The 21628-nt window shown below is 48.3% G+C and overlaps 1 protein-coding gene across 1 annotated transcript in view; it reads right to left on the bottom strand.

Moving 5' to 3' along the window:
• Positions 1-21628, bottom strand: part of MARCHF6 (membrane associated ring-CH-type finger 6) — a 2224824-nt gene that overhangs the window by 1675613 nt on the left and 527583 nt on the right. The window contains exon 10 of the mRNA XM_069613753.1: positions 5675-5726. Coding sequence (XP_069469854.1) covers positions 5675-5726 — 52 coding nt within the window. The remainder of the gene's footprint in view (positions 1-5674; positions 5727-21628) is intronic.

Raw genomic sequence — 21628 nt, 5'->3', positions numbered from 1 at the left:
CTCTAATACCAAGAGATAAGTCTTATGAAGTCCCACACCAGTTGGACTTTAGAAAAACATATCAAACACATACAACTCTCAATCCTTGTCTACATTGTACATTGAGGGGCGCCCCAGCTAAGGGGGAAAACCGATGCATTTCAATCGAAAGCCCTCGAGTGCCGAGGCATACTCTGTATTCCACTCACCGGAAACCAAGTGAACCCAGTTACCAGCCCAACTCTTCTCAGTAAGGTAGCTGTCGTTATGTTAATGTTAATGTTAAAGGATGTTTGTACCGCACACTATCACCACCGGAGTGGTACCCTGGCGCTCTGGCGACTCTGAAAAAAGGAAAGGGGGGTGGGGCGAGTTAGTGGGAATAAGATGGAAAAGTGCAAGAGAGCAGTGATATGCTGCTGGCAGCCACAACCCGGTTAACTCCGTTGGCTGGGCTTGGGGTGTTTTTTGGTCAGAAGTCATCGTGCCCTTTAGAGGCATGGCACATGCCAACGCTTGCATTCACGTCCAGGCACGGCGCCTGTCATCATTCACAACCACATCCGGGCTCGGCCCATGCCGGTCCAGAACTTAGTTCAAGTGTGGCACCTGCTAACATTCACACAACTCTATTCAAATATGATACCTAGCAGCGATTATGGAACGGGTGAGGTTGTTGGCTGGAGTTGGCTAGGGATGCTGATTCTGTCCTCATGGGGTGTCGCTTGTGTCCTATTCGACCTAGCATCGTCTCTCTAGTTATAGTAGGAGTTTACCTTAGTCGGTTCTGTATGTTTGTTAGTGTCATCCTAGATTCTGTTATCCTGTTATTTGTGTTTCCCGTTTGAGTGTTTAGTTTTTTCAATTTGAATTTGTGATGTTGAAGAGCCAGATTTTTAGTAGTTTTCTGTATTGTAGGTGGTCTTTGGTGTTTCTCATTTCTTTCGGGGTGTTGTTCCAGGTTTTTGCAGCTAGATGGGAGGAGGAGCCCCCTAGTTTTTTCTTAAGGTATGGTTTGTTCCAGGAGGATTTTGTTGCTTGATCTGAGGAGTATCGTTGGCTTGTAGATTGTTATTTTCTTTTGTAGGAATTCAGCTCACTGTCCGCTGATTGCCCTGTGTTATGCACATTGTTTTGAAGGTGATGCGATGTTTGACTGGGAGCAAATACAGTGTTTTTAGTGCTGGAGAGATGTGGTCTCTTCTGGATAGTGTGAGGAGGAGTCTGGCTGCTGTATTTTGGATGCGTTGTAGTTTCTTCAGGAGGTATTCTGGCAACCCAAGATAGAGGCTGTTTGCGTAGTCGACTCTTGACATGATGAGGGAGACGATTATGAGTGTTTTGTGGGTGAAGGAGAGGAAAGGTAAGATTCTTCTTTTTGTGTGAAGGAGGAAGAGAAGCATTTCTTGATTATTGCATTTATTTGTGGTTCCAAGGTTAGGGTGTTTTCCATCAGCACTCCTAGATTTTTTACTACCTTAGATGGTGTTGGTGTGGTTCCCATTTCCGTTGGCCATGGAATGTAGCCGTTTTCTTGGTTTTTCGATATAATTATGATTTCTGTCTTTCCTGGGTTGATTTTCAAATTGTTGGCATTCATCCAGTTGAAGACTTCTTTTAGACATTCGATTAGGGTTGCATGATCGGCTTGAGTGTCTTCGATTTTGTAGATGATTTGAGTGTCGTCTGCGTAGTTGTAGCATGTAATTTTGTATTTTTTGAAGATTCTGATTACTGGAGTCTGGTAGATGTTGAAGAACAGTGGTGATAGTGAGGACCCTTGTGGTACTCCACAGTCGTAAACTCGTGGGGTGGATTTGTATGGTTTTATCCATACAGTTTCTGTTCTATCTGCTAGGAATGTATTTAATCCAGAGTAGTGCCGTGTCCGATATGCATATGTCTTCCAGTCTTTTGGTTAGGGTGTCATGGCTAACTGTGTCGAAGGCTGCGGAGAGGTCGAGCAGAATCAGAGCTGAGGTTGTGTTGGAGTCTGCGTTTGTTTTTAGGTCGTCCCAGATGGATAGTAGTACTGTTTCTGTTCCTCTTGCGGGTCTGAAACCGACTTGTGCTTGGTCTAGCAGGTGGTGTTTTTCTACATGGTCTTGGGTTCATTTGTATACGCAAGTTTCAAGGAGTTTTGCCAGGTAGGAAATGTTTGAAATTGGTCTGTAGTTGAAGAGGTCTTCCATGTCGCCACTTGTGTTTTTTAAAAGCGATGTGATATTTGCTGATTTGAAGGATCTAGGCACAGTTCCTGTTGCGAGTGAGAGATTTAGGATTTTCTGTAGTATTCTGACAGTGTTCCTTGTGCGAGGATTGATTTGTAGATGTCGGGGGGGGGGGGGGGGAGAGGAGTCCATGGGTTTTCCTGCTTTCTTGCTGTGTTTAACCAGCAAGACGAATGCCTCTGCTGATATTTCAGGAACGTTTTGGAGTTTATGCTGTGGCTCTGTGTTAGGTCTGGTTGGTTGAATGTTATGGTTGGTCTATTTTTTATGTGTCGGATGTTGTTGATTTTGTTCTTGAAGTGGTCTGCCAAGTCGTTGCAAAGTTTCTCTGAGAGGGTTGGAGAGTTATCACAGCCAGGTGGGTTTCTCATTTCTTTAATGATGTTGAACATTTCTTTTTATGAGTTTGTGGCATTGGTGATTCTGTCATCATAATGCCTTCTCTTAGCCTTTTGTATTTCCTTCTTGTATGCGCGGATTTGTTTTTGGAAAACTTTTTTCTTGTCTAGGTTGTATTCTTTCCTCCATTCCAGTTCCATCTTCTTCTTGTCCTTTTTCATGGTGCTTAGTAGTGGGGTGAACCATTTTGCCGTTGCCCTTTTTTTTGACGGGATGAATGGTTTTTCCGGGGCAATATTTCCAATTGTGCCAGCAATCCATTTATGCAATAACTCAGCTTTCCCATCTAGGTCAGTCAGCTCTAGTTCTGCAGTTGAGGGTTTGGTCATTTCCAGTTGTTCAAAGAGGATACTTGCTTTGACGGTTTTCCAGTTTCTTTTTGTGATGGTTGTGAGCTTGGGGCGCTGGATGCGGACTTTTGGTAGTTTCATCACAAATGGGATGATGAGATGGTCGCTCCAGAGTATTTGTATCAGTGGTGCCGTGGTGATACATTTTTCCTTGGCGAAGATTGCATCAAGGGTGTGTCCTGCCGAGTGTGTTGCCCCTTTGACCAGCTTTTGTAGTTTCATGGTTCTAAGCTGTCCAATTAGTGATTTTTGGGAGTTGGCATTTCTTTCTTCAAGCCAGATGTTGAAGTCCCCCAGGATAATTAGATGTTTGTGCTTGATGGCTATGTTGGTGATGGCTTCTATGAAATTATCGACGAAGGTTGTATCGTATGTCCGTGGTCTGTACACCAGAATGAATGTGATGTTGGTTTTTGGGTTCTCTGATAGGTGTAGGACGATGGTTTCGCAGTTGATGATGTTGAGAGGTTTGTCTGTTTTTATTTTCGTTTTCATTTTCAGGTGTCCTTTGAATGCTATTGCAAGGCCTCCTCCTTTTTTATTTTTCCTGTTTACCTGAAGGCATTTGAAGTTGGTTGGGAGGCAGCTTTGGAGTGTGATTTTGTAATTGTCATCCAGCCACGTTTCTGTAATGAATAGGATGTTGATGCTGTTGTCACAGACAAGGTCAAAGATCTCTGTTGAGTGTTTTGACATGGATCTTGCATGGATCTTGCGTTTATTAGGTTGCAGTGGAGTTTAAGGGTGTAGTTTGGTTTGGGCTTTATTGTCTGGGTTGTCTCCTGATCAGTGTTTCTTCCGAGTCGATCTCTAGTTGAGGTTTTGGTACAGGTGCGTCTGTCGTCGAAATGTTCTTCTAGGTTCAGTCTTGGGTTTTTGTTTTCATCAGGTTCTTCTTCAAAAAGTTGTGGGTGTCAGGTGGTAGTGCCACCTGTTCTTCGGCGTGGTTGTGTTTGGTGGTCTGCTGTCGTTGATTTGTGCTTTGGGTTGGTTCGTTCTGGTGATCGGTTATTTGCGAGGTATGGAGTTAAGTAGAGGGATTTCTCTCTTCTCTCGGCGTTGGTTCGGTAGTTGTTGCTGTCTGTCGGAGTGTGTTCTGCAGTTGTAAGTCTTCGTGGTGTTCAGTTGTGTTTGTTCTTTCTGCTCTCTTTCCTTCAGTCCAGGTCGTTTGCGCAGCATTTTGAGCTTGAGAGTTTTTGTTGGTGCAAAGTTGGTTTGGTTTTGGTCCGGCTGTCTTGTGGTGTAGTACTGGGTGTAAGGATTTGTCCGGTCCAGGTTTGGGTTTTTCTGTGGGTGATCTTGTCAGCGGATATTGCTTGCTTGGTTCAGTCGCTGTTTCGAGTAAGGTAGGGGAGGTTGGTTCTGGTTATATCTTTAGGTATTTCAGAGGCTGACCTTAATGTGGGTCTCTCTGGAAGAGGTTCACTGCAGTGGGCCAACTATGTGGTGTTTAGGAGGGGTATAGCTAGTAGCAACAGAATTCTAATGGGAGTAAATGACAGTCACTGTGTCATTTCATGGGGTGCAACCCCATATTCATCCCGTTACTCCACAATAATCAGCCAGTGATCACTATCACAGGAGAGAGGCCTATAGCTAACAATACAATTTGACTAGCAGACCATGCAGTTTGAAATAGGGCTCAGCTAGACTTGAGATGTGTACAGTGGGAAAGAGCCCGTGCCCGACACAGCAAATGGGTGCAGCACTAAACACAGCTACGTTTGAACCACAGTGGAGAAATTGACTGCAATGCTAAACACAGCCAAATCTGAGAGTTCTGTATAGTGGGAGAGATGCCCACGCCCGACAGAGCAAATGGGTGCGGTAGTAATCAAAGCTAGACTTGAGATACCTGTATAGTGGGAGAGAGGCCCACGCCCGACAGAGCAAATGGGTGCAGTACCAAACACAAGTAAGTTTGAAACACAGTTGAACAGATGACTGCAATGCTAAACAGAGCTAGATTTGAGAGTCCTGAATAGTGGGAGAAAGGCCCACGCCTAACCGAACAATTGAGCGGAGTCCTAAGTACAACTAGGTTTGAGACACAGTTGAGCAGATAACTGCAATGCTAAACACAGCTAGATTCCCAAACGTTAGTGGCCAGTTATTTACATCCCAGTCATTAGTCTAATCACCCTTCACTCAAAATCGGGCCTTCCCCTATTACACAACTCTATTGACACTAGAAGCCATCAGAGGTGAAAAATAGGACACTAGTCCATGCAGGCTTTCCAATAAAACCGTGATGTATCAGCACAGGTCCAGTAAGTAAAGACATTGAACTCCTTGTCACCCAACCCACAGCACCTATGGGGAACCATACATTGTGCGAGTAGGCTGTGGAACGCCCCAAATTGAGCAGGGGGTTTAGACTAAAGGATGCCATTACAGTTCTTGACAAGTCTACAGGTCTGTGGGGTGATGTAAGGGGCTGATGTCCACTATCAAATTACTAAATAATCTTCAACTGAGAATGTTTGAATGATTACTATACTTGTTCCTTTATACAAGCATAGAAACCAAAGCTAAGGAACTGGAATTCAGTGAACCACAAGCTGCAAAGATGAACACAATTATAATGTAGGTTAAAGCTTTCCTTAGCACAGGCTATAAATGCTTATTTAGCAACCGTTTTCTTTGACTACAAGCCTTTTACAATGACATTTAGGTAAGGTTTCTAGAAAGCAAAGTATTAAAATCTATACATACCAAACACGAGTATAAAAAGGGTGTTTAGGGAAACAACCCAGAAGACGTGTTCCTGTGGCGGAGAAAAAGACATGCTATATAAAAACAAGTTTAAACATTTCACAATTACAAACCTGTGCCACAAGATTGGAAATGCCAACAATTGTATTAGAGGATACAATTGTCTCTTATAGGCAAGTCCATGGTGACATTGTCACTGGCTCACAAATTCCCTCTACGCTGTTCCAACAAAATGGAGTAGCGGGGAATGGCATCAGTCAATATAGAAGAGAACATGCCAAGGTATAAATCTGCTGCCAGAAGTAACTTCCCAAAGAACCGCAGCTGAGGCGCCTCAGAGTCTGAACTCACTAGAGGAACTGTGGTCACATTCACATCAGCAAACAAAGCCAAGTTAAAGCACATCACATAGAAATAAAATGTAACATTTTGGCAAGTTCTGTTACTTTCAATATCCATAGGAATTAAGTAACTTTCACCAGTAAACAATGTTATACAGACAAATAAAACAGATGTCTGATGAACTAGGACTCCTTGTGAAAAGGAATATATTCTTCCCAAATCTGACATACAAATGAGTAAGGCCCAATGTTATCACAAGGAGAAGCCTAAGAAAAATAGTCTCAATGCAGAAATTCTTTAGGCCAGCTCAATGGCCAATCTGTCTACAGTACAATTTGAATTTAGAGAGGTGTTGGTTTTCATGGTCAGTGCAGAGCTCTAAAGAGGGATTTTGAACTGGTAATCGCGAATTGTTAATTCAGCTGCAAGAAAGGGTCTAATCCCAATCAAGGGGTGAAGTCTGAGTTGGGCTTAAAGTGCATTTTAGTTGCTGTTGTACGTTTTTGTGTTTCATTGCTTTTATTGAACCTACCATCACCCAGAGGCAGTTTTAAAGCACTATATTGGAAGAACAGAAGGGAGGTGTCATAAAAAGGTTGAAAACCGAAAAAATAAAACAGTGCTGGAAGCCTCTGTCCCAAAGCTTTGTTCAAACGTTAAGGTACAACCAGCCCAAGGGTGAAGTAGAGGGTGGCCCAGCAAGGACATCACCAAGGTGTTGGCACATACCAAAGGATATGAGAAAAAAGGCACTTCAAGTGAGATATTGGCAGCATTTGCATGTGGTATCCTCATCCTGGCACATCAAGTCAACTAACAGAGCTCCCTGGAAACGTGAAGGTGGGGCTTTGGTATGAGGACCATAGTTTGAACAGGAAAAGCAGCGGTTTCAGACATGTATACAGTCTAGAGCAGGGGGTCTGCAACCTGTGGCTCTGCAGACGATTGGAATTAAAACTCCCACAATCGCTCAGCATTGACTACTCTGGGAGGGCTGTTAGGCAGAAACCTGTGCAGCTCCCTTAGGGAACACTGCAAAAGATTTAGGACTACAGGTGGTAGCAGTATGTACCACCCAGATTTACCTGCTGTGGCTGAGCAGTCAGACTTCTCTCAAGAAGAGTTAGGCAGTATGCAAAGTATACACAATAGGCACTCAGACACACCAATACAAGCAAACACTGACCAGAGCTTTGGTATCAAAGTATATAATTATTTATTTAAAAACACACTTGAAACACTCCAGCACTCTTATTGTAAAATATTCTAAACACAGTTACTATTGTAATATATACACCCCTTTTTCCCTATCAGATAAGTCACAGTCAAACACCACTTATTTTCATACAGAGGTGAGCGCTTAACTAGATGGCACTAAAGGGAGGGGAAAAGACAGAATATGGAAAAGGTACACCACTCTAAGGTTCAGGAACACTGTTAGCAAGGCAGAAGAGCAAAAGTCACTGGTGAGCCAAAGTCCAAAGGCTGGGCCCACTCTTAGAGAGAGCAGAGCACAAATGCGCCCAAGATCACACAGTTACACTAGGCTTAGAAAGTCTTGCAGAGGGTTCAAAAAAGAGTTGAGAGACTTTAGGAAAGTTTAGCCAGGGTGCCCCAGGCTAACCCAGGTTCGAAAGCCGGGAGCTAAATCTACCCCGTACAGTCGGTAGCAAGGGAAGCCAGGCGGGACACGGTATCTTAAGTGCGAAGGATCCTCCAGCGGTGGCAGTTGTTCCTGGCAGTGGGTGCAAGTCACGTCGTCGTCCAGGGGAAGAGAAGATCTCGACTTGGAGGAAAGATGAAGGTCGTTGCACTACCAGGGAAGAAACCAGTCGCAGAGTTTTCCGGTTAAAGGTGGTACCTTTGTTCGCGGTCGTGGTAAAACATGGTATCCCGGTTGCCGGGGTGCTTGGCACAGGCAAGGCGGCCACGAGGTACGTCGGGAAGGCGAAAAGACGGTGAAACTGGTTATTCCCACCAGTCAAAGGAAGAAGACTCTCCGGCGGGAGATCTCCTCTGTCGTTGGGAAAAGTGGTGAGACGGTCCAGCAGGGCTCTACCGGTGGTGGCGTCGTGGCAGGTCGGCTCAGCTTCTCCCTCGTCGGATTCTTAGGTCCTGTGGCGACTTCTGAAGTTCCAGTCCTCACCACTTGGGCCAATCAGGACGGAGTGCGACTTGAGTTGCCTAGGCAACTCAGTCCAGGGTGCCTAAATCCCCCTCCACCCCTCCTTAGTACCCCAGACAGAGTGGCACCACTTTGGAGGGCTTCTGTGGAGAAGCCCGCCAAAAAGTGCAACAAAGGGCTCGACTTGGGTTGGAGTCACAGAAGAGAACACAAACGCCATTTTAGAATCAAGTTTTGGCAAAAAATACCAACCGGAGAATTAATATTAATTAAATAAACCGGCGGTATGTTCGAGGCTACCGTAAATAATTAAAGATAGTAGCCTAAAACAATGGGAAATCCCATAGGAAAATATTCGCGGTTGAATATAAAAAGTAGTATCCACTGCCACCAGCCAAAACTCTATCAGGGGGGACGGAGACGTGCCCCCTCGACTAACAGAGCCCGGGGCAATTGAATTGCCCCAGCCAGTACGTCCACAATATGATGGTTTGTACTGGTTCTGTTCAGAATTTAAGACTAGTAAAGTCAATGGTGACTTTACATGCCCTGGGAGACAGTAGTCAGTCCCAGGGTATGGAGTCTATACTGGGGGGTCACTATGACACCCCTGTGTTACTGCACTGAGGGTGCTGTGTAACACACATCACAAAAACACATGAAGCCCTATGGGGTAAAAGACCCCGTAGCCCATTAAGCACATCTAGATTCAAAGAAACACACTCAAATCATGTCCAAGAGTGAGGGTAAAAGAGTCTCACTCTTGGCAGGAGAAAAAAATAAACCCCAAAAATCCAGCAAAGCTGCTGGGGGACTCACTAGGTTAGGAAATTCAGCCTAAACAGAGAATTCTCCCTAACAAGGGCTGATGTGATTTGTATCCTAAAACATCTGGAAAGCAAAAGGTTGGCGACATCAGGGGCTCACCTCACAAGTAAGGGTTATGTATTTCCGACCACACCTCAGTCACGCTACAAATCTCACTACCTGACACCGCCCGGAAAACCCTGGTTTAGCGCTTAAACCTTTGTGTCCTACAACAGCCGAACCTTTATCGAACATATACGTGACGGCATTGAGGATTTTGGGACAACGACACACCGGGGTTCAATCCATACAGGTGCTGGGACGCATTCAAGGCATATCACGATGGTCACATAAACTGAGGCAGTGGAGAGAGAGGGAGGCCTGCCTTACAGCGTAACTCAAGATGGTAGATGCATGCCACAAAGTGTCCCGGGCGAACAACTGCTATACCAACTCAGGAAACGGAGGACAGAGATTAGACAAATTACCACGGATCAGGCACAAAAATCTTACACAAACTGGTTGCAAAGATACTATATAGAAAATGACAGGCCACTACACCTGATGGCACTAGCACTGAAAAAAACGGCAAGCCGCCCAATTAATTACAGCTATCAAGAACAAAGCAAATAACACAATAGTGGGGGACGAGGCAATCAATGTGAGATTTGGAAAATTTTATCAAGAATTATACACAGCAACTGATTCATACACACCCCTGGCCATGGAAACCTTTTAAAACTCAATTCCCATCCCCAAAATTACAACAGCACAGGCCAACGACATGGACTCTTATATCACTAAAGCTGAAATAACTCAGACAATCCCATCTCTTTCCCCCAGGAAAGCCACAGGACCCGATGGGATCCCAATCGATGTTTATAAATGTATAGTAGAAAAAATAGCCTCAAAACTGGAAGCTGTCTTTAAAGAAGCCCTCACCCAGAAACAACTACCCAAATCGATGCTGGCCACCAACATAGTGTTCCATAAGAGAGAGAGGGAGGGAGGGAGGGAGGGACCCAGAAGCAAGTGGCTCATATAGGCCGATCTCTCTAATAAAATCGGATGCCAAAATATTGGCAAAATGCCTTCCACATAGATTAGAAAGCACTCTCCCTCAACTAATACATAAGGACCAAACAGGCTTTGTTAAAGGGCGCCATTTCAGCAACAACATACGCAGGCTTTTTCACATCCCCACGGGCGACAGGGTTCCCCAAGATGCCATAATAGCCGTTGACGCGGAAAAGGCATTTGATAAAGGTGCAGTGGGAGTTCATGTTTCGTGTCCTGCCCAGATATGGCTTCACCCCGCGCCTCGGACATCTAATCAAACTTTTGTACATGGGTCTGACTGCCTCGGTTGTCACCAGTGGGGTTGCCTCCCCTGAGTTTGCCTCCAATCGGGCACACGACAGGGCTGGCCACTATCACCCCTGCTATACGCCCTATCTATCGATCCCCTAGCCATCAAGATGCGCGTAAATCCCAACTGGGCTTGCATACATCAAGGGGCAGAAGAACATAGTGTCACTATATGCAGATGACCTACTAATATAAACCTGCAAAACAGCAACAAGCCTCCCATACATCTAATCACTCATGCAAAACATTGGCCCGGTGGTGGGATATAAAGTAAACTGGAGTAAATCTGAAGTAATGACATTACGGCAAGTTGTGCCATGGGACCCGGGTGGTGTCGCGCCATTTACTCTCCAACCCCTATCCATAAAGTATCTTGGGATACTCTTAAGCACTGCGGTGGCGGAACTAGGGGACCTTAATTTCCCTCCTGTCATATGCAACATTAAGGCAGACCTGGCGAGGTGGGACACACTGGCGCTCTCCCTGATAGGCAGGATCAACCCCCGCAAAATGAATTCCTTCCCCGAGCTGATCTAGATCACCATGATGCTGCCAAACAGCCCATCCACTAACATGTACAGAGACCTAGATACAGCCATCACCAAATTCATTTGGTGAGGGAAAAAAGCCAGAGTCCGTCTCTCTGTACTTCAGGCATGTAAAGACAATGATGGACTTGCGGCCCCGTCACTTCAGTATACTACCAGGCGGCTCAATTGAGCTGGATGAAACGCTGGCTAAATATGAATGACGAGACCAGCTGGCGAAACATGGAACTAGCCACGATGACCCCTCTTACACCCATAGAGATCATGGCAACCCCAAAGTACAAACTCCCGCTAACACTTAAAACACACCCAATCATAGGCCTGACCATCCTACAATGGCACAACTCCGGACAGCCCAGTGGGCTACAGCCAATTTAGCACCCACATGGGCCAGCCTCAGATTGGTATTAGCATATGGACAAACGCACGAGATACAAAGGAACCAGGCGACCGAATGAGCGAACGTCCGGATCATAGTTATTTTAGAGGATGGGGCCAAAGTGGGCTTACAAGAAGCGCAATGCCTTCTGGGACTTGGGGAGGGGGATTTGTTATGCTACCATACCATCTGGGCCACAATACACAGACACAACCTCAGAATCTCGCCTACAGCCCCCTCATTGTGCGAGAGGGAAATGGAACAAAACATAGAAGCCCCGCCACGGCTCTGCACTTTTTACACAATGGCACTCCCAGACAACAAACTTAGAATGCAAACGCTAGCCACACTATGGACAGAAGACCTTGGGGTCCCAATAAATAGCCCCAACATGATCGCCTGCTTCCAGGCCATCCCGGAAGTCTCCATCTGCCTCTAAAACAGAGAAATACAATTCAAAATTCTTCACAGACTCCATTATACAGCAAATAAATTGTATAAAATGGGTCTCCAACCAGTGGCCATATGCTGGAGGTGCTGCAATGACACAGGGTCTATGGGACAATGCCTTCAACTTTCTCTCCCTAAATATCATCCTTCTCGAGCTCTCCGCTCATCCGACTCCAACTCCTGCAAGCAACGAGTTGGTGGTAGATCTCTCTTCGGCTGGTGCCTCCCTCTGGAATAGCCTCCCTGCCTCCCTTAAACTTAAGGAAAACCATCTCCGGTTCCGGAAGCACCACAAAACCTTTCTCTTTGCTTCTGCTTTTTCTCCTCCTCTCCTCTGCTCTGCTGACCTCCCGGCTGTAACCAGAACTGCTCTGGCTACCTGGACACCCTCTGATCTTGGGCCCAGGTCCCTCCCCCGCCAGCGTCACACACCTGCACTGCCCACCTGGCAACCCCCGTACTTGGGGACTGTTTCTGTATCCCTACAGTCCCCCTACCAGCCCTCGACACCTGATGTCTGCACTTGCCACTTGCTGGCCGTTACTTATTGTTTTTATCTATTCCCATGTACTGCACTGTTCCTGCCCCCTTCCCACGCACTTGCGCGATGTGAATGACACCTGGCCTAGTAGGATCGGTGTCTGTCCTCCCTCTGTACCCCTCCCTTTCCTCGTCGCGCCTTGAAACACTTGTGTATAGGCGCGTAATAAATGCCATATCATATCACGTGCTCTGGTCATGCCCAGCACTAACTCCCTACAGGCACAGAGTACATAGTCAGAACACGAACATGGAGGGGGTAGATCTAGACTCCGCTCCAGTGCAATGCTCCTGGCGGTAGGAGAGGCGGAATGGCATGCAGACGCTTTAACATGCAGATTCATCAACCTCATATTATTCACTGCACGCAAATTACTTGTATCGCACTGGAAAGCACCAATCCCACCATCTCGAAGAGAATTAGACGCCACTCTATCTAGGACATGCAGCCTTGAGCAGCCCACCTTCCATGGACAATCAAGGCCTCGCCCCAACAGGGGAGACAGATTTAGGGAGCTACTAGAACCTTACATCTAGTCGGAGGGGGAGCCCCCCTCCACCCCCCTTAAGTGAAGAACCTCTTTAGGAACCACATCCCAGGGCCCGGGTGGCCAAGAGTATCTATTGAGCAGGTCTCGGGGAGGACGACAGGGGGACGGGGGGGTTGAGAGTTTAAGGTTAAGTTTAAGGGCACGTTGGGGTATGGGGGGGCGGGAACTGCGGTGACAGCGATCTACCGGACAAAGACGGAAAGCCGAGCAGAAAGGACATCTGAGAGACAGCTCTTTTCACTTCTATGCATCCAATGCAAACAGACAGGTGATCCGGAATATGTACAGAATTCGCACAAAAGGTGTTGTCATTCATGTTTTGTGTGTATAGAGTGCGGTGATGTAACTCATGAAAAATACTCCAATAAAAAGTTTTTTTTTTAAAAAAACGAGCAAGGGTGATGTGCCCTCACACATCTAGAAGACAGTACAGGGAGGGTGCTTCATCTACTCTTTGAAACTGCCCACAGCCTTGAAGGCGACTACACCCCCCTCCCCAACAACACTTCTTATGCATGTTCCGGGTTAGATGGGTGACTCAGCCCAAATCTGTCAAGATACTTTTGAGTCAATAGGGGTGCCCAGCACACAGGGTCACCACCATAGGGAGCCAATGGGGCAAGAGTCGAATCCAGGATAATAGAACATGGAGAAGACACGTGGGAGTATGAATGGCTCTTCCATGCCCTGCATGCACATCTTTTGTGGCAGATCCTGGCTTCCCTCCATGGGAACACACCAGCCTCTTCAGAGAAGTAAAGATCTTCTTGCATGTGTCTGAACTTGGGGGAGGTCAAAGGGAGACAAAATGCTTTCAGATTTGTGTTACACAAAGGCTGTGTCCATTTTTCCTGGGCCTGAGGAATTGAGGGACCGATATAAACACTGTAGTTTGAATCATCAGAAGTGGACAGAGCTCCCAGCATGGTGTAAATATGTTGGATTACTCAGCAGAGCCGAATACATCTTACGTCGGGAGATTCTATCAAGTGTCAACAGTTCTCCACAATAAGTACAAAGATTCAAAAGCAGTCTTGTCACTCGATAAAATCTTATACCTCTTAAGACCGCATGTTAGTTTCCCACACAAGAGTAAAACGTAGGTTAATGCAGAGAAACACATTCACAACGGAGCAGGGCTTTACACGTGAACTCAACACAAATAAAGTACCCCTAACATTTCTCTAGAAGAGGGATCGAAATAGTAATCTGTGCTGCAGGAATTCAACCGAGGCCTTGCTATGAACAGGTGTTTTATTCTGGAGTATTTTCCTCATGCCTTCCTTTTCCTGAGCATTTCCTTTGCCATGCAGATCTATTGACCAGTTTTGTAACTGGTCAATTGATCTGGTCAATAGAACTCTTAAATTGGTGGCCTGTGGGGTATTACCCCAAAAAAACCAAACTTCACTCCTTTTTGACCCAGCGAGCCTACACTACCTGGGGAGCTTGGTGTCAGGTGCCCATAAGTAATGCTGGGCATACACAGTGCTTCCGATCGGCGAGGGGGCAAAAAGCACCATTTTGTCGAAGTGGAGGACGACAGCCGGAATATGACCCTGTCTGAGGGGAGCAGTTTGACGCGAGTGGACGAGTGGATTACTGCGGCAGGGGGACGCTGTATCAAGACAAAGGTGACGGGGTGCTCCTGGCAGCAGAGGGAGGTGAGGAGCATCGCTGCAGCGGGTACGGGCGGCGGTCCGTGGCTGCATTGGCTTGACTGATGCTGCTGGGAGCCGCGAGGCAGAGGGTGCAATATCGCCCATAACAGCCCGGGCAGACGAGGAGACGCTGTGGAGGGTTGGTGCCAATTGCAGCAGAGGAAAGATCTCCCTGCTTCTGTTGAGCCCGCTGACTCGTATAGGAAGCCAGAGATTGAGGAAAAGCTTGCGCCCCGTTTAGGAGGTTGGATGACACCATCTTTCAGAATACGAGGCAAGTGGAATTCAAAAGTGACAGGAACACACAGGATATATTTTTACATCAACTGGAACTCTTGGCCAGCTTAAAAGCAATGCACACAATCTGGAGTACCTCTCCCTGGCTATTCGGTTCCAGAAATAACTGCAGTGGAATTTCAACCAGCTCCGAGAGGATGTCCAGGTGGCTTACTTTGAAGTTGATTGGTCCCACCAACTCAAAGGGAGAAGTCATCCTTGCAGGGGCTTCTCTGTCGATATGAATTTGGAGTTTCGGCACAGCAGCAGGGCTTCACCGGGAAAACCAACGGTCCAGGAGTTGCAGCAGGCGTCCTCTTCAAGTTCTTCTTCGGTTCATTCGTCCAGTGGTCGACTCTGCCTTCCAAGCCAAAAAGCCTCGCCTTTTATGCAGGTTTCTCCCATTCATTCCAGCCTAGCTGTCAGTCACCCAGCAGGGTGGCTATCCTTGCTGGACAGTCAGCTGGCCAATCACCTAAGAGTGCATTCCTGTCTCCTAGGAGATCAAGCACAGGAAGTTTCAGGCACCTCCCTCGCTTCCTGCCCCCGCCAGCTACCCTGGAGCCAGAGCCCAGCTTCACTCGTGAATCCCGCCAAAGGCAAAATGAACAAAGGGACCAAAACTGGTTTTGCGCGCAGAGTAAATCTCAAGGAGGACCTTTCCACAAAGAAATGGAGAAAGAAGACGACTGGGGCCGTTTTGAAACAATGGCACCGATGGGTGCTTTATCTTGGCTGCAAACGAAATCTGAAAGACTTGCGTGCGTCACTGCACTGAGGGTGCTGTGTGACACAATGTAAAAGATGATGCCTATGGAGTTTGTCAGACTCCACAACCAAAAAGAAACTGTGTTCAAAATCACAAAAATACGAGAGTGTGGGGGTTGGGGGGGGGGGGGGGGGGGGGTAGGGTATCACACTTTCCAGGTTAAAAAAATCAAGTCCTCAAAATCCAGCAAAGTTGCTGGGGGTCTCTAAGGTAGAGGGAATTAGCACATTTGAGAATTCTCCCCAACAAGAACCCAAAGGGCTCCCAGCAATACTGCACAGAGGGTGCTGTGTGCGACAAAACAGACACACAGATGCCTTTAAAAAGGTATGGGGGGAAGCAGGACTCCATAAAATAAAGCAAAAACACAATGAACAGAGTTCCCATGGTAAAAGAAAAAAGAATGAATGAGAGGGAAAAAGGACTCCGCTCAGTCAGAAGAACAAGAAAAAAAGTCCAAAAGTCCAGCAAAAAGTGCTTGGGGTCTCGCAAGGAGAGGGGATTAAGAATACAACTGATACAGATTTGGGAGGCCACCCGATTTATAGTAATTGTAAATTACTCACCGTAGTGACTAACGTACTCTTAGTCATAAGTCTTGGTTCCTCCATACTGCATGGGCGTCCCTTCCTATGGACGGGAGACAACCTTTTTCACCCGAAAAAAAAACCTTCTTCCCCTTTAAATTTAGAGGCGCGTGGGGGTGCGGCCCTGGGTGCATGTGCTACCCTGTCTCCGCCCACCGGCACAACACCTCAGTTCCCATTGACGCGTCGACAATATTTAACATTGCCTAATGACACCAGTATTATTGGGGGGTGGGTGGAGGGACGTATGGAGGAAAGAGGACTAAGGACCAACGTTAGTCACTATGGTGAGGAACTTATAAGTACTGTTACGTCCGGTCCCCTTTACTCCAGACTGTATGGGTGATTACGATATATGATAGGTTATTTATAGCGTGCTTAATACCCAGAGGTTTCTAAGCGCGGACCCGGGGATCGAACCTGTGGTGCTCCGTGTCGTCTTGCTCCCAAGGCGAGCACGTTCCTCTCGAGGAGGTGGACGGCCGTGAGGTAGATGTTGTTCTCCAGGGCCCATTCCCACATGCTGATCGCTAGACTGCACAGCAGAGGGGACCTGGTACCCCCTGCTTGTTGACATAGTACATGCTGGTGGATTTTTTCCAGTCTGGATGAGGACGGTCTTGCCCCCAATGAGCGGAAGGAAAACTCTGAGAACTAGCCAGATGGCCAAGAGTTCTAGCCAGTTGATGTGTGACTCCTGCTCCTGCCAGGTCTAGACTCAGTGGACACTCTGGTTGTCCATAGTGGCTCCCCAGCTTTCTAGGGAGGAGTCCATAGTGATGGTGACCTGCTGGGCCAGCTGCTGCAAGGGCTTGCCCGTCCGCAGGTTGCAGTCCCTGGACAACCATGTGAGGTCCGAGTGGAGAGAAAGAGGTATGCTGAATAGCTCTGCTTGGGAGCCCTTCTCCTGATTCCATGAGGCTGCAAAGTGCAGCTGTAACCTCCTCATACGGAGTCTCGTGTGGCACAGCCAGTAGAACCGCTGCCATGATACCCAGTAAGTGCTAGTACCACCAGGCCGGGGTCACTGCTCTGGTATGGAAGTATGTAGTGACCCTCTTGATAGCCGTAATCTTGTTCTCCAGGGAAAGAACTTCTTGGAGCTCATATCCAAGATAAGGCCCAGGAAGGTGAGGCTCTGTGTGGGCTGCAGCTGAGACTTCTTGAGGTTGATAGTAAACCCCAGTTAGAGAAGTGTGTTCATGAGTGCGGAGGAAGTGTGGGTAACTCCCTCCGGAGACCTCGCCCTGACGAGTCTGTCGTCCAGGTACAGGTAGAAATGGTGCCCTGGGCCCAGAGGAGGGCTGCCACTGCATTCATGAGTCTGGTAAATACTCTGGGGGCTGAGTTGAGGCCAAAGGGTAGCACCTTGCACTGGAAATGGCAGTCCATGATCTTGAAGCGTAGGAAAGAGCAATGTGGCTGCCAAATAAGGGCGTCTAGGTAGGTGTCCTTCAGATCCAGGGAGCACATCCACAGTCTCCCTTTTCTAGTGTCCCTGCAATGAGTGGTGGCCTAACCATCTTGAACTTACGAAGAGGGAGGGTGAGGTTGCGGTAGGATAGGTCCAACACAACTCTCAGGCCTGTCTGGTTCTTTTGTATGGAGAAAATCCTGGAATAGAAGCCTAATCCTCTCTGGGAGGTTGAGACTTCCTCCACTGCCTGGCTCTCGAAGAGCGACCAGATCTCCGCCAACAGAGTTGCTGTCCCAATCGTTGGGAGGGGAGGTGGGAGGTATTGGTAGGCAGTACCCCATGGATACTACAGAGAGGATCCAGGAGTCCGCAAAGTTCTGGCACCAAAAATGTACATGAGAGGCCAGCCTGCCACCCACCAGAGACATGTGGACCTGAAGGCATGCGTCATGCCTTCTTTTCTTATGAGGCTGCTGCTGAGGAGGGGGACTGGAAGAAGCCTTTGCTCCCCACACCTCTCTTTTGTTACTTGCACCGGTGCTGACAGGCTGTCTCGACCTCCATTCCTGGAAGCCCTTGAACCTTCCAGACTACCGCCCCCTGTTGGAGCGTTGATGCGACTGGGTGTATGCCTCGGCGTGTCTTTTGTTACTATAAAGACTTTGCAGTCTGCAAGCTGCTGTTCTTTTTATCCAAGTCCCCGTCGGTGGTAGAGTGAAAGAGGTCACTACCCTCAAACAGAAGGTCCAATATGCGATCCTGGACATCGGGGTTAAACTACGTAGCCCGAAGCCAGGCCTTCCTTCTCATGTCTGTGGCGATGCAGATGGCCCAGCCAGAGGTATCGATGTGTGCCACAGTGGACTCCATGATGTCCTGTGCTACCAGCTTGGCTTCTCCTAGACCCGCCTTGAAGCGTGCCTGGCTATGCACCAAAAGGTCTGTAAGGAAGTCGGCTATTTCCCATGGCATCAGCGTTGGCCTGACGTAAGTGCAGCGAGGCGTTGGAGTACAGTTTCTTCCCATACGCCTCCAAGATCTTCTCCTTGCCTAGCAGCGCCGAGGACGATGTGGCCGAGGACAACTGAGGCTTGGAGTATAGTGATGCCGCAGCAATCACCGAAGAGTGTGGCTGAGGGTGCGCCGATAACAAGAGTATCCCCCTCCATCTGTTCATACTTGGCATTGAGGCGCTGAGACACAGGTTGGGCTGAGAGTGGCTTGAGCTACCCGTTCTTTGCCAGAGCCACAACGTCCTTCTGCATCAGGATACCGTCTTGGTAGGGGGGACGTAAGAGTGATGACTTCTGCCAAGACCCCTTCCTCGGGCTGCTCTACCTCGGGTGGAGGAAGGCCCAAATATTCTGCCAAGCCTGACAGCCTTTCATGGAAGGCCTTCGCTGATGACGGCGTTTCAGGGTCCTCCTCATCTGTGTCCACCTGAGTGTCTGGCTCGTCCGGAGCGAGTGGAGGAGTGCTGGGAGCCGTGGGCTGCGGTGAGGGAGCCGGAGGCTGCTGCAGAGGATGTTGTGGAACCACCTGAACTGGGGGAGGCAGAGGAACCAGAATCAAAGGGGCCAGCATGGGCTGCAGGGGCTGCGCTGGAGCCAGAGGCAACGGAGCCATGAGACTAATGACTATGGGCACCAGTGGGGTGACCGGAGGGAGCAAGTCCCTGACTGCATCCCGCTGGATGCCCTCCATCTGGGGGGTTTGCATCAGCGCCATGAACCTTTCGAAGAACCTGTCTTCTGAGGCTGAAGAGGAGGCAGGAGATATTGAGGGAGTGGCTGAGGGCTGCTGGGGCCGGCACGCACACTGCCTAAGTTGCAGGGGGAACCTGCCCTGTGCCACTAATGGATAAACTGTAGGCCACGAACCTGGTTGACACCAGTCCCACCTTGAAACTCGTTCACCCGCCTGCTATGATCATAGTAGTGGCATTGGACGAGCAGCAATGTTTCCTGGCCCGGCGGCCATTTTGTTGAGCTGCGTGCCGAAGTCGGGGTACATGGCTCCCTGGGCGCGTCCTCCTCCAAGGCTCTTGGTGGTGGAGCAAGAGACCTACCTTGCACCTCAGGAATAGGCCTGGAAGGCGTATTGCCCTCAGTGGTGTCGCCGGTAGTGCTGCGTGCAGGCGCCCCCTCGGACACGATATATTTTATTTACATTGCGCTCGTACACAAGTGTTTCAGAGCGCGACCAAGCAAAGGGAGGGGAACAAGGCAGAAAGCAAACAACGATCTTACTAGGCCCAGTGACATTAAGAACGCGCAAGTGCATGGAAAAGGGAAAAGGGGGGGCATGGAAGGGGGAGAAGTGGAAAATGCTGAACAGAGGAGAGAACAGAATAAATAATAAGTGAAATAAATAAATACAGGCAAAGAAAAGTTGTAGTGCAGCCAGCAAGTGGCAAGTGCATGATTAGTCAGATAGGGTATATCTGATCAGTGCAGAAGAAAAGTGCGGGACTGTATGGGTACAGATACAGATCCCAGAGCAAGGGGAGGTCCGGAGGCAGTTCAGGAGGGAGGCAGGGTGAGTAGGTACCTGGGCCCGAAGGACAGGGGGTTGCCAGGTGCACGGTGCCAAGAGAGAAAACCGATCAGCAGGGGTGAAGAGGGGGCAAAGGCAGAAGCGAAGAGGAAGGTCTTGAGGTGCTTACGGAACCGGAGATGGTTCTCCTTAAGCTTCAAGGTGGCCGGGAGGCTGTTCCAAAGGGAGGCCCCTGCCGAAGACAAGAGATCTGTCCCATTGAGCCAGTACTAGGGCATTGCCCCTCGGGTGTACACCCTGTAGAAGAACCTTGCAGTCCCTCAGCACTGTGCACGGAAGGATCTGATGATCGCCTTGGCCGTGAGGCTGGTAGCTGGACTAGCCTCGGTGTGTGTGCTGGTGAAAGAAACTGAGAGGTTCCTCTTGCTCGGGCGTTTCCTCGGGAGGGAGTGACCCTTACCGGGTGCAATGGAAAATAGCAGTCCTCCTTTGGGCCTCGATCTCTGTCTGACAAAGTTCTTCTCGAAGAGCTCCCTCCACCCAGCTAGCCTGTTCTTCGTGTGCGTGAAGTCAATGCGTTGCATGCGGTACAACCTTCTCAGCCGTGGTCGGGGCCAAGGCAGCGGAGGCAAAGAGTGTGGGGGTTGGAAGTAGGGAAGAGCCCCTCGCAGGCTAGACACCTGCTGAAGTTGACATGCGCCGGAGGACAAGTACCTAAATGACAGATAAAAGACTAAAAGATAGAAGAAGAATCCGGGGAAGAGTGTGTGGTATTACATGGCAAAGCCAAACCCAGGAGCGCTGGTGATATCGGCCCGTTCCTGTCGACGCAGAAAAACGGACTGAGGTGTGGCGCCGATGGGCGGAGTCAGGGTAGCCCATGCTCCCAAGACCGCACACCCGCGCCTCTAACTTGAAAGTGGTAGAAGGGTTTTTCTGGTGAAAAAGGTTCTGTCTTCCGTCCCTAGGAAGGGACGCCCGTGCAGTATGGGGGAAAGGGGACGGGACGCAAGAGTAAACATGGAACTCCGAGAGGTTCGCCCCAATCAAGGTAGCAATGGAGAGCAGTCACAGCGTTGGGTACATTTTCCTCTTGAGTGAAATTCTCCCCTCTTTGCAAGTGCCCCAACATTTTTGCTGGACTATTGGATTTTTGGACTGATTCTGCTGAGTAAGCGGGATACTTTTTCCACCTTCACTCATGTTAGGCAAGATTGTATGTAGTAACCATGTGGGAGACTACACCAGCTATATCCTCTTGGCAATAAGGAACACAACCTTTGGTATGGGCCTGTACTATACAAGTTGGTAGTGTGACTGAGCAGCGAGGCTTATCTCAAGGGGTGGGGGGCCAATGTGAGCTGTAGGGTTGCAACATAGAGTTTCACAGTGACAAGTATTCAAATAAGACTTACACTCAAGGTTTCTTGATTAAATAATTATTTATTAATTTAACAGTCAGTTTCAAAATAAGCCTTTTTTACAAATGAGCAATTGGCAACAATAAAAATACACTTCAAAATACACTCCTTCAGTTCCATAAAGTAAGTAGATACTCCTTTGGGATTGCGCCCCCTGAGGTGACTTCAATTGCTAGGACACTGTGCACATTAATATATCACTTTTCACACTTAAATG

The sequence above is a fragment of the Ambystoma mexicanum genome, chromosome 5p (assembly GCF_040938575.1).
Source record: "Ambystoma mexicanum isolate Mex_15411 chromosome 5p, UKY_AmexF1_1, whole genome shotgun sequence".
In the NCBI taxonomy this organism is placed as follows: Eukaryota; Metazoa; Chordata; class Amphibia; order Caudata; family Ambystomatidae; genus Ambystoma; species Ambystoma mexicanum.
The sequence above is the reverse complement of the archived record's forward strand: the minus strand, read 5'-3'. Positions and strand labels throughout refer to the sequence as shown.